The 12,771-nt window shown below is 31.5% G+C and overlaps 1 protein-coding gene across 49 annotated transcripts in view; it reads left to right on the top strand.

The window, feature by feature from the left end:
• Positions 1 to 12,771, top strand: part of LOC106661257 — a 59,783-nt gene that overhangs the window by 19,024 nt on the left and 27,988 nt on the right. For all 49 annotated transcript variants that reach the window (XR_002910082.1, XR_002910081.1, XR_002910080.1 and 46 more), the window contains 23 exons: positions 2,148 to 2,201; positions 2,362 to 2,460; positions 2,526 to 2,612; positions 2,687 to 2,794; positions 3,456 to 3,521; positions 3,649 to 3,696; positions 3,761 to 3,805; positions 3,891 to 3,962; positions 4,018 to 4,098; positions 4,197 to 4,283; positions 4,352 to 4,438; positions 4,989 to 5,090; positions 5,152 to 5,268; positions 7,367 to 7,483; positions 7,570 to 7,692; positions 7,791 to 7,880; positions 8,050 to 8,160; positions 8,222 to 8,281; positions 8,358 to 8,399; positions 8,502 to 8,567; positions 10,176 to 10,217; positions 10,277 to 10,336; positions 10,508 to 10,573. Coding sequence is in view for 2 of the 49 variants with exons in the window: in XM_024225888.1 (XP_024081656.1) it covers positions 2,148 to 2,201; positions 2,362 to 2,460; positions 2,526 to 2,612; positions 2,687 to 2,794; positions 3,456 to 3,521; positions 3,649 to 3,696; positions 3,761 to 3,805; positions 3,891 to 3,962; positions 4,018 to 4,098; positions 4,197 to 4,283; positions 4,352 to 4,438; positions 4,989 to 5,090; positions 5,152 to 5,268; positions 7,367 to 7,483; positions 7,570 to 7,692; positions 7,791 to 7,880; positions 8,050 to 8,160; positions 8,222 to 8,281; positions 8,358 to 8,399; positions 8,502 to 8,567; positions 10,176 to 10,217; positions 10,277 to 10,336; positions 10,508 to 10,573 (1,830 nt within the window). In the remaining 47 variants the exon portion in view is untranslated. The remainder of the gene's footprint in view (positions 1 to 2,147; positions 2,202 to 2,361; positions 2,461 to 2,525; positions 2,613 to 2,686; positions 2,795 to 3,455; positions 3,522 to 3,648; positions 3,697 to 3,760; positions 3,806 to 3,890; positions 3,963 to 4,017; positions 4,099 to 4,196; positions 4,284 to 4,351; positions 4,439 to 4,988; positions 5,091 to 5,151; positions 5,269 to 7,366; positions 7,484 to 7,569; positions 7,693 to 7,790; positions 7,881 to 8,049; positions 8,161 to 8,221; positions 8,282 to 8,357; positions 8,400 to 8,501; positions 8,568 to 10,175; positions 10,218 to 10,276; positions 10,337 to 10,507; positions 10,574 to 12,771) is intronic.

Here is a 12,771-nt window from a genome sequence, read left to right as displayed (position 1 = left end):
TTAGCAGAGACTGGATTTTTATGCAGTAAAAATTGCCAAAATATGCCATAAAATAGCAGTTGAAATATACAATATACAATAATATGCAGTATTATTATGTTAAAATATTCAATGATATGCAGTAAACCATTTTTTTACTATCATAATACCTTTAAACAGAAATAAAGATAATTAAAGAAAATATATATTAAAACTCTTTAAAACTAAAAATAATTAAAATTCACAAGTATTTAGAGTTTATTTACATTTAACAAAAATATTTTCTCACTTACATAATTAAATTATATATTTTATACTAATTGAGTATAATTAATGTTCATAAACAAGTACTTCTCTAAATTGTCTTCCGTGAAGTTGTGCCTATGGTTACTTAAAATTTGAGAGTATTGAATATTGAAATAAGACCTAAGGGGTTTTATATTCTTTTGTCGGTATTCCTAAAATATTCTCTTTCCATCATTGCGGTCTGTTTGTTTTCTTCGGATTAAACACACTTTTTGTCAACTTATTTTTTTACAGATTTTTTTTTATACTTCTTCAAAAAGCCAATATAATATTTTAAATATTTTGCGCAATAAATGCGATTTTATGAAAAAAATCCTTCATATGCGATATTGTTCAAATATGCAATTTTATGCAATATTAATCAAATATGCAAAAATATGCTCTGTAAAATTTAATCTACGGCTTCCTAGATACATGATTCAGATAGGATTTCCTCGATCATATGTGGTGGCAAACAAAATATGCAACTACAAATTCTATATATGAGTATTTTGTTGTCAAGGGAGAGTTTAGATCTGTTGTCTAGTAGTCTTTTATGTAATCAGTATTGTCGGTTCATTTCTATTCTTTAAGTCGTTTACGGAGATTCCAGGTGAGTCGTTTATCCATATACAGCCACAAATAGCAGATGACAACATGATGACGGGAAGGGGTGAGATTATGTTTTAGGACTTTGCAGTGTTTAGTTTGATTCGCTATTTTTTTATCCATTGTTCAATGGAATATGGCGCGTATGGAGGTTTTGGTAAGCTATAACGAGATTGGATTCAAAGAATAGAAATGTTATCACATTAGGTACTGGTGTTGGGCTGGGAAGGAATATCAGTATATACAGGAGTGGGCTGAGGATGCTACCTTGAGGGACTATCATACTCTATAATATCTATCAGCCAGATAGGATTTAATATTGGGGAAGGTGTAGAGGGTAGAATGCCCTTGGGTTTCCAGAGAAAACCCAGGTGTCAGACTCAAAGCCTGTTCAATATAAATAATTTAACTTTATTTCTGAAATGGTACAAGGTACAATTTAACTTAGACAACCTTCCTACAGCAGATTTGCTGTTATGATACTGCTCTAGTTTTTTCCCATGAGCAACTGAAGAGGGTCTCTGCAGCCTAACATATTCTAGTGTTGCTGTGACCTGTAGTATGGGGGTCTGGGATAAGGGTGGAGAGAACCGGAGAAGAGGAGGGGTTGAAGGAACTCCTGGCCAAAGAGTTACAGGGCTTTTAATAGGAAGCAGGAAGAAGAGGGCATTACTCAAGGTATTGGAAATGGAAAGATGGACGAATACACTTCCCCCTCACATCCTATCAAATCTCAAAATCCCAAGAATGTTAGCTTTAATCATTACATACAAAAAGACAAAAACATTTAATTGCAATTTTGGGGAAAAATATGAAGAAATATGTAAACAGAATTAAGTATTGGATAGAATTCCAAGCCAAACTCAAGGATATTATTTGAGATTGAGTTCGAAAAAGGGTGCAGAAAGGAGCAGGTCAGCAATAATAAATTCCGTCACCCCGCTCAGAAGAAAAACTTCCTGTTTCTTCTTTTATCGAATGGATTAACCGAAAGAAAGTCAATGAATTATCCAGGAAAAAATAAAGAAAAAGCCTATTTGGTTCTGTCCTACAAAATCTCATTGGAACAGCTGAAAAAATAGACTGGTGATTATGCAGCAACCACTGTACTTGCATTGTATTACTCATTTGATTGATTTGGTCAGAAGAAAAAATTTAGATTAGTAAAGCTTGTTAAAAAAAAAAAAAAAATTATTTTGTTATTGTTTCAATTAATAAATTTTGATGTAATAGTTTAGATTCATAATTGCTAATTGTATTATTGTTTGATACAGGAAGGAAAAGCCCCATGAAATTGTTACATTTTCTCTTCCAAAATCTGAAATCGTGTAAGTTGTTCAATCACTGTAAGAAAATTTCAACTAATATTTCTGGTTAATGTTAGAAAAGGTTTCCAGGCAGTTTAAAATAAAATCCATTATTAACTAATTTTATAATTACATTAATTATAAAACAACATATATGTTTAAAAATATTATGTTGTTTTAGATTGGACGATTCTAATAGCATTAATTCTTCAATTTGTAAATTCAATGCTGAAAAGGAAAAATCGAAATTTTCAAAAAGACTACTCACAGTATATTATGAGTATGAAATTTATTTTTCCATGAAGTAAAAAATATGAGATTTAATCAATGTTTATTGCATTTTAGTGACGATAAAAAATTGCAGTTTGAAAGGAGTGAGAAACTACTGCCTCCAGATAATTTAAACAAGTTAGTCTCACTATATTATGACAGGTATGTTTATTGGAAGGGGAGCTCGATTAATTACTCATTGACTTTTTTTATGTTATGTAAATCTATGCTACTAGTGAAACTGAACTTGAAAAGACGCATGATTATGGAAAGGAAAGCTCACCCGACTCAAGGAACACGTCTCACAATTCAAAAAAAAGTTTGATTATTATTCACCACAACGGGTAAGTTGTAAGACAGGGGAATATTATTTTAAAATTTTCTTGTTAAAAAAAGAAAAGATTTTAGCTAACAAATAGCATTATGTACACCTCGGGTTCCGTGACTACATACACAAGATAATTATAGGTGCCTAAAGCTTGGTGGGTGAAGAGGTTTGTCTTAGTTTAGATAACACACACACACAAAAAAATTGTTAATAGTCAACCTTTGATAATATACTCTCTGTTCGCAATGAAGTAAATGAAAAGGCCTGAATATAAATAATCCTTTTGATCTCCTCCAACGTGTTCCCTCTCTGAGCCCCTGTAGTCCCTGTGTTCTCCATAATCATGTATAACCAGAAGAAAATCACCAAACTTTTGGAAACTGACTTTTTAATTTTTTTCCGCTCACTTACAACATCTGCCCTGTCGTGACAGTAACCTGCCAGTCCTTGCTGACCAGCCATTTACATCACTGTCCTCTCCTCTGCTTTTTGTACTGTCCACCTTTTTTCATCTTGGACCCTCCACTATCACTGCCCTGCTTTCTGTTGGGTTCCTTCATTTCAACCGCACTTAACCCCTGGTGTGGAAAAAATTTTTACTTCTTTTTGAATTTTCTCATTTACAATTGTTTATATTTAAAATATATTTTTTAACAATTCATTGGATTTTTTTTTAGAGAAGAACATCATAGGCTAAGACAATACAGCTTACCTGGGGAATTGGACATTAATAGTTCTGAAAGGTAAAATTACAACTAATTTACTAACGTTAAAAATAAAGACTTTAATTTTTTTAATTACTCAAGACTTTTTAAATTATTTTATACTCTACTATTTGAAAGTCTAATTTTTTGAAAAATTATATTGTAGGTGCTCAACATCATTTCGGCAATCAAAAGGACGTGACAGTTCATTGGAGTAAGATTTAAAAATATATTTATTTAAATAAAGAAGTATGCACTTATACAATTTTTGTACATAGGAAATCTCCAGTTCCTGAAACAATTTTATCCAAAAATGATAAAATGTAAATACAAATTTATTTATTTTGTTTGCTGTTTTATTATAAATAAAAATTTGCTTTCAATATATATATGTATATTGATTTTAAGGAATACTAAAGAATCAGTTAATAGCGAACCTTGGGAATATGGAACTAGAATTGTTACAGTTTACTACGACCCGTAAGATGATAGTTAAATTGCAATCAAATCAGAATACTAATTTCTATTATTGCAGTGAACAAGAAGAAGATGGAAAGAAAAATGATTTATGTGTTGCTAAGACCAAGAAGAAGCTACTGTCTGTATTCTATGCTAGGTTTGTTTTTTTGCCCTAAAATAATTATGTTAATAGTAAACGTGTTATGATTATTAAAACTTGTCTACTGACTAAAATAATTAAAATTTTAATTTTAGAATTCCTGAATCTTCTGAATCATCAAGCAAATCAGTGGATTCTACAAAAGATTCTCTAACCCAGTTGTTTATTGTATATCATGCTCAGTATGTATTCATTTTGAAATGATAAATTGCACCTGACATTGCTACTTAATATTTTAACTGTTGTGTAGAATTGGTCCTGGTGACGATCCTCCAAAAGACGATTCATATCGTAAAAAGCATTCAAGTTCCCGCACACGTGACTCTGTGGGTACTCTGTAAGTGTTTTTTAAGAAATGTAATTCATAAAGTATAAACTACCTGGCTAAAATTAATCACACCAGAACACGTGTGCCAAAAGTGGTCTAGAGATTTCAATATCAGTCATCTAATTGGCTTTACAAAAAAGACATAATTGAAAGAAAAAAAAACATCACAAACATTGTGCTAAATTATATAAAATAAAATAATAAAAAATATTATTAATGTTTTTGAGACAGATTTTATGATACTAAAATGCATTCCCCTGCTTATATTCTTAACCACTATGTGCCCCCCCCAACCTGATTGATTTTGCACCGGCTACTTAAAATATTATACTCAAATATAATATAAATACTTCAATTATTATAAATTTATAATTAATTTAAATGTTCTTACTCATTACATAGTTGTATATTATACTAGTTACTATATACTTAGTTATTTTGTAGTGCTTTGTATTTGTTATGATGTAATGAAACAGGGATAACGTATTTACTTACTACATTCAATTAATTATTTTATTGTAATATGAATTAAAATAATAAATAACATTTTTTTAATTAGTCCAAAGACATCTTTAGATGAATCAAAATATTCAGGTTCATATTCATCTGAGATAAATGAAGCAATTGACCAATATAACCAAAAACAGCAAGAGTCTGCAATGTAAATATAATTGCATTTTTCTTGTACACTCATTTGTAACTAATATCCCCAATATTTGTAGGAAGCAAGCAAAAATTGAGGCGTCAAAAGCTCCAGGTGTACCAGTAGCAAGAGCGGAAGCTCATGCTTTGGGTGAATTATTTGAAAAAGAACTGAAAAACACTGAAGGGCGTGGAATGTAAGTCACTTTAGTTGTAATTTAATGATAGTTATATCATATACAATTACCCTACTCTATCTATTCTCACCAACTCATGGCAATCCCTAAGATTAAGAATAGAGTAGGATTCAGCCTCTTTATGACCTACACACTTTGACCAGTATTGGTCAGTTGGGCATCTCCACTGTTGCCTAGAGCTCCTCATTAATCTTAAGGTTTTTTTTTCTCTTCCTTTCCCAGAAGTAGGAATATCAGCTTACATAAGCCTTCTCCCCAACGGAAGACATGTTCTGCTGAGTTTTTCTTTCTGGCAATATTTGCCCAGTCTTTTTTTCTGGCACTCCAAGTTATACATATGCCTTCGGAGTTTGCAGTGCCCAGTTAGCAGTGCAATTATTCTAGTCCTAACATGTCCTAGATTTAGTAGTTTTGCTGGTAGTTTCTGCAATGATACTTTGATGAACAAATCAGGTTGATTATAGAGGATCAAACGACAAGTCCGTTAACACAGTAATTGGAAATCATTGTTTAAATTAAACTGCATAACATGCTAAATATAGAACAGCTTACCACATATTTACCATGGGTCAGTGGTATGGTAGGCTGTGCAATGTATGACTCTCAACTAATATTTGGAAAAAAATTCAAGCTCCTCTCAAAAATGACCATAAGCAGAACTAGTGGCTATTCTAAAAGCATTACAATACTTTCAAGAAATAAACTCAACATTGGAAAAGTTGTGTATTTTGTCAGACTCCCGAAGCACACTGGAACGTATTAGAAACTTCAGAATAAAGTCAGGCATCAACTGTATTGTAAAACAAACTGTTAACATTTTAGAGGCTCTATCAAAAGAGAAAGTTGTGATGTCTTATTTCTGCTAGGTTAGAGGACATTCAGATGTATAAAAAATAATGAGACAGTTGATAGTCTTGCAAAGAGTGGCACACACTTAGACATACCTATCTCCTTTGGAGTTGCACGGACTTTTTTTACACTAGAAATGAAGGGATTAGCAGAAAGATTGAGAAGAGTTCCAATCAGGAGTTTTCTTTCAGACAGTGAAACCTCATATTTCCAAAATTCCTTGGTTCCGCCACTCAGACATGACAAAAAAAAAGTGCACTATAATCAACAGGCTGATGCAATCACAGAATTTACGGGGTTTTCTGCATCGTGTTGGAGTTAGGGAATCCTTATTATGCTCGACATGTCACATCCTTGAGGATTTGGAACTTATGATAACGCACTGCAACAAGTATTATTCTCACAGAATTTTCTATGAACTATACAGAATGCAATATTTAGAAAAACCATTGAATTACAAATAATTGTTGGCTGTGGAGGATAATAACATTTATAAAGCCCTCCAGAAATATATGCACGATGCTGAGATGTCAATTTAAATTGAAGAGCATAATTGTAAAAAATAAAAAAAAATAAATAAGGGAGAAATTAAAGAAAACAAAATAATGAAGAAAAGAAAAAGAAAGAAAGACAAAAGAAAGAAGAAACTTACAAGTAAAATTAAAAGCAAAAATAAACAAATATTAGTGAAATAATTATTGAATATATTAATTGTAGGGAGCCCCGGCTAATCCCTATTGCACAGTTAAGGCTAATCGATAATAACAAAGGCAAAAAAAAAAAAATTGTTAAATAAATTTAAAACATCAGTTTCCAACTTTTTTTTTGTGAATCGTTCACAACATCTACGTGAAATAAGATTCTAATTTCTTAACCAACTCAGCACTGGTTAGATTATGAGACCAAGCAGATTTTGCTGCTGATAGGTGACTTCATATGAATGTCACTCATGTGGAAGCTGTCAACTTTTATAAAGTGGTAATAGGGAAAAACCCTATTATTATCCATGGTCTGGCGTTCTGTCTCTTCAGTATAGTGACCAGCACTATAGCAAAAAAAAAAAGAAAAGTTGAATGTAAAGGTCAATTAGTCTTCAGAAGGAGAAAAAAAGCCACAAATAAAAAATTTTTTAGCACCAAAATCCACAGTTTTTTGAGGAAGTCAAAAGAAGTGTGTTAGGTTGGATTGTTCAAAATTAATATTGTTTTACTTTCATTGTGTAAAGAGTAATGCTTCTATTCACCTGTAGTCTACGACACGGTAAATCAGAGGACTTGTCAGACGTTCTATCTACAACTTCAAGAGAAGGTATTGGTCAAAGTAAAGCAGTACCTGCCCGAAAACTAAGCACGGAGGAGCCTAATCTGTAAGTAACAAATGATATGAATATTTCTTTAGTGGGATTATATAAAAAAAATCTTTATCATCTTAAAAATTAATATGATATTGCAGTATACTAGCAACCTCAGAAGAATGGTTATCAGTTCCAATTTCACCTACTCCTACAAGAGCAGATTTGATCAACAAAATTGCTGAACAACCTGTTCAAAAACAAACCATAGATGCGACTGATATGTTAGTGAAATAAAGTTGTTGTATTAATTCTGTACTTGGGTCATAAAAAGTGAGTTTTTGTCCATCGTATTTACAATGAATATTTCAAACAATTGCAGCATACCAGCTAAGTTAGAGGAAGGGTTAAATGAGCCAATACCTGAGCCAATGAGTGATTCCAGTCAAATTTCTGCAACACAATCCAGATGGTAAATACAATTTAATAATTATAAATATTCTATAAATTAGGAAATTTTGTCTATTATTTCCTTGCAATGAATTGAATTTATGGATATTATGTTTTGTTTGAGTTTTGTTCTGTCAATTAAAGTTTGAATGATTATTTCAAGATTGTAATGAAAATAATTTTGGTTATAGGTCCATTAATGAAACTGAAAATCTGCCACAGCCTGCTGTTAATGAAAAACCTGAGGTTGCACCTAATAATACGGATAATCGTGTACCGTTGGTCACTCTTTATTTAAATAGGTTGGCTGTTGTATATTTTCGTTTAAACCAATAATTAGTTTAATACATCCTGTAATTTTAGGAAATCCAAAGAAACTGGAGTGCCTGATCCGAAATTTGTATCTTTATATTTTGATGGAAGGTATATAATGTCAAATTGTATACAAATGGATGGATTTGTTTTATGATAAACTTCTATTCTTGTATTATCTTTTCAGAAATGAAACTGAAAAAAAATTGGTAGTGATTCAACACGCTTTGTAAGTAAAACCTTAATGTTTACACGTGCTATGTAATTAAGTTAAAAATGTATAATCTACCCATTGCTTCATTATTTAATCATTCATTTAAATTTTTTTTAGAATGGGTGTGGGAGAAGACAGATCACATGTTTTTGCTTTGCCGTCTGAACTCGCCCAATTTTCTAAGTAAGTTTTAAATTGGATTTAATTTAAACGTTTTTTTACATACTAGACATACTATCATTTTAATAAAATATAGGGTGTTTCACCACTCATATGGCAAAGTCTTCTACACCTCACTTGCAACAAAAAAGTTCATATGAGCCATGGTCTGATTCTCAACCTTTCAGATATACTTTTTTTTTTCAATGATCTACGGTTTTCGTCATATATTTAATCATCTTGAACCATTTATAGTTGTGGAAATTTAAAAAAAAAATCTGTAGACATATTTAAGATTGTTTTGCCCTGATGATGGCCTTAAAATAAGTAGAAAGCTTGGCAGTAACAACTAAATTTGCTTTCTTCTTCAAGACCATACCTTGACCTAGTGTTCATGAATGAAAAAGTGGTCGATATTTCTAATGCTGAAAGTTAAATTTCCTGTATGTAGGCACTCTCCTAGAACTTTCAATTTAATTTTTGGTAAAAAAAAACACTAAATCTTTCAAAAACTGCTAAATTTAAAATTTGTAAAACAGCTAAATTTGCAGCCTTGTTAGAAAAACAGGTAGAGTTTGGCAAATTTTATAACAACTTTCATTTAATAAGCTTTCTAGCGGTATACCATTTTTTTTAATTACACCAAACCAAAATGCAGAAATTTAAGTTAAAATGGGAAAAATGTGGTGACGTGAAAAAGTGGGATTGGAGTTTATCTAGTAATTCATCTTTTTGTCCTGGGCAAAATTTACTTCCTAACTTTAACTTAATAAAAAACTCTCGACACGACACACAAGAATGACACAATTAAGCAGAAAACAAAAGCTTTGAGCCCTGAAGATGATCTCAATAAAGATAGAAAAGTTGGCACGATAAAGAAAATGTTTTTCTGCACCAGACCGTATCTCACGATCTCCGAATAATCATTAACTAATGGTCACTAAATACCACACACTTAACAAAAATGCACAAAACGAAATAAAATTTAAACAAAAATCATAAAAAAGAAACAAAAACATAGTGAACAACCAAAGTAGAAAAATTGTACAAAATATTTACCCTAAACAAAGACAAAAAACAAAACAAAAAAAGTAAATAAATACAGAATGTAAAAGCCAACTTTAACCTAACAAAAAAGCACACAGAAAAGAACAATCCAATGTAAAACATCAAGCAAAGCACATAAAAAAGAGACAATAAACATAGAGAACAACAAAATAAAACTATTACATTGAATTTTTCTATAAGGGTATCTTGTTAAAAGAAATTTAATGCTCTTTTCACATCTTTTTTTGATTTCCCAAAAATGAATAGTTCAAGAGCTTCAAGTATATTTGATGGAAATATTTGAGCAAGGATTGGAAAATCAGACTGGTTCATATCAACTTTTGTGCTGCATTTGAGGTGTAAAAGCACCTAACAAATTCTGTTTGAGTAGTGAATAATTAAATATAAATCATAGTATAATATATATATATACATATTATGTATTATGATTGATACATATTATTCAGATATATATATATATATATATATAATAATTAAAAAGTAAAAAAGTAATATTAAAATGAACAATAAATAATTGGGTAGTACAGTACATTTTAATTATGTTGTTTAATTTTTTTATTACAGGGGTCCAAGCGCTAAAGAAAATATTGTAGTCATAATGGAAAAGTAGGTCCATAATAAATATTTGTTTTATTTATTGCTTACAATCTTTCCATTTATTTCAGCAATAATCAAAGTAAACCTTGGTTAAGTGGGAAAAAAATTGTAACTCTGTATTATGATCAGTAAGAAATTTTATATATATTAACCAATGCTTAGGTTTCTGTAAGTTAATGTTAATTATTGAAAACTGGAAATATTACAGATTAGGCGTTTGTTCTTTTAAACTTACAATAATTTAAGTGTTGGTACAATTTATTTTCAGAATTATTACATTAATCTGGTACTTCTTTCAGTAATTTAAGTGGAAAAGAAAACTCAAAAGAGCCCAAGAAAAAATTACTTTCTGTCTATTGTGCAAGGCAAGTTTTTCCTTTGTAGTAAAATGTAATACAGTGAAACTTTCTTAAAGGACACCTTCCTTGAACAGGCAAATTCAGATTCCCCAGCACCTGCTCATTAATTTCTTCACATTAAATCTTCCATAACGCAGACAAATAACAGAAGTGGACAGCAAAACTTTTCCAAAAGCGAGCCTAAAGAAAACAATTTTTTTTATTGAATTGCCGTTTCCCCTATGTGGTTTTTGCCTTCCAATATTTTACGAATAATCCTAGGTTTTGATTAAGCTATTTTGCAAACATGGTTAAGTATTTTTTCAGTGCATTTGTCATTAAAAAAAAAAATAAAGTGAGCGAAAGGAAAAACTTAGTGTGCGAGTTGGCTGTGAAATTTTGGAGACAAGTGGAATTGTAAAAAATTAAAAAAAGGGGAATTTAGGGCTAGATTTCTTTTAAGTGGAACAAAGGACAGTAGTTATACAAAATAAACTGCTCAAAAATGTATAGGATATTGCCAATTTTGTTGTATTTACTTTCCCTAGCATTTTTATATTATTTTTATTATAAATTGCATTAAAATTTATTAGAAATTATTGTTTTTTTTACTGAAGAAAAATTTAATTAGGGGATTTTGAAAAATAGCAAGAAATGGTTTTAATTCCATAATTTTGTTTATTGGACACAATAATTTTTTTAAACAATTAATACTGTGTAAAATATCCTCTGTTAGCGAAAAACCTCTGTGATCTTTAGGCATTGGCACTAATTTCATAAGGAACTTCACACCATAGACGTTGCAACGCTACACGCAGTTGTTGCAGGTCAACTGGCTGCAGATGGTAATCAAAAAGACTTCTCTGCAATGCATCCCACATGTGCTCAAGTGCTCAATGGGATTGAGGTCTGGAGACAATGCTGGAAGGTGCAGATGGGAAATGCCCAGGTTTGATTGATGAACAACTCTGCCTCTATGAGATCTAGCATTGTCTGCCAATGAGATCCCTGGTTTGAGGGATGTATTCCTTGAGAATTTCTTGGACATAACGGATTGCAGTGAGGTTGCCTTCAATAATATGGAGCCCAGTTCGTTCTCAGTGTAAATCTCAGCCCAGACCATTACACCATCTTCTCCAAACTGCACTGAAGGGAGCATGAACTGGGGCATTGTAGGCATCTCCTGTTCTCGGTAGACTCTTCGGTGCTTGCTATCACTAAACCGACAAAAAAGTGACTCATAGTAAACAAAACAGCATTCCAATTGGTGTTCTTTTCTAGGCGCTTGCTGCACCATATTCTCCTGAGTCGCTGGTGGCTAGCTGTTGCTGCAGTTGTCTCAAAGGGGCATACAATATGAGGCCAACTTCCCACAAATAATTACAAATAGTTTGTAAAGGCCTTGCCAAAACATCTTGTACTTTATTTAGGATCTGAAAGGGTTCCATCTTGCAGCAATGACAATATTTCTGTCCTCACTTAGCGTCGTAATGCGCTGAGATCTACTACCAGGCCTTCTATTGGCACTTCCAGTCTCTAGGAATTGGGCAAAGCCCGGAAGACCACACTCTGAGAAATGCCAACTGTCCCTGCAATATCCATTTGTGGGTGACCTCAATGACTCATTCTCACAATAATATTGCCAACTTCTGGTTTAAGATGTTTTTTGCATGGTTAAATAGGATAAAAATGGATTAAAATGGAGAAAAGGCATGAAAGATGTTTGCTTACAAAACGAGTAATCTTCATGTTTACTATTCTTAAGTAAATCCATTATTAAAAATTAGGATTAACATTTGCTTCTTTTTGGTTTGCATTATCTATTTTGTCCTATCCAAATAACAAGAATATAATGGTTAATTTAATTAAAATTAATAGAATAAGAATAAATTAGAAATATCCCTACTCATTTTTTTAGGATGAAAAAGCTTAAATGCAACAATTTGAACCCAAAAACATTTTTAATTGCCATGAAACAGCCTTATTTTTTAGAGCATTTCTGGCTAGACTATGCAGTTAAAAAATGAGCATTATCAGAGAGAAAGTTTCAAAGGAACATTTAACTTGCCCTTATGCAAAAGCTTGGCGAATTATGACCCATTCTATAATAAAAAAAAAATTCTCTCTTCCTAAAAGGAGATACGACTATATTTCATTCCCAAGAGTGTCCGTTACATGGAAGTTTCCCTGTATTTACAATCTCCAGGTGATAAAGTTTATTTATA

This window comes from Cimex lectularius, unplaced genomic scaffold, assembly GCF_000648675.2.
Source record: "Cimex lectularius strain Harlan isolate CLEC.00 unplaced genomic scaffold, Clec_2.1 scaffold23, whole genome shotgun sequence".
NCBI lineage: Eukaryota > Metazoa > Arthropoda > Insecta > Hemiptera > Cimicidae > Cimex > Cimex lectularius.
The sequence above is the reverse complement of the archived record's forward strand: the minus strand, read 5'-3'. Positions and strand labels throughout refer to the sequence as shown.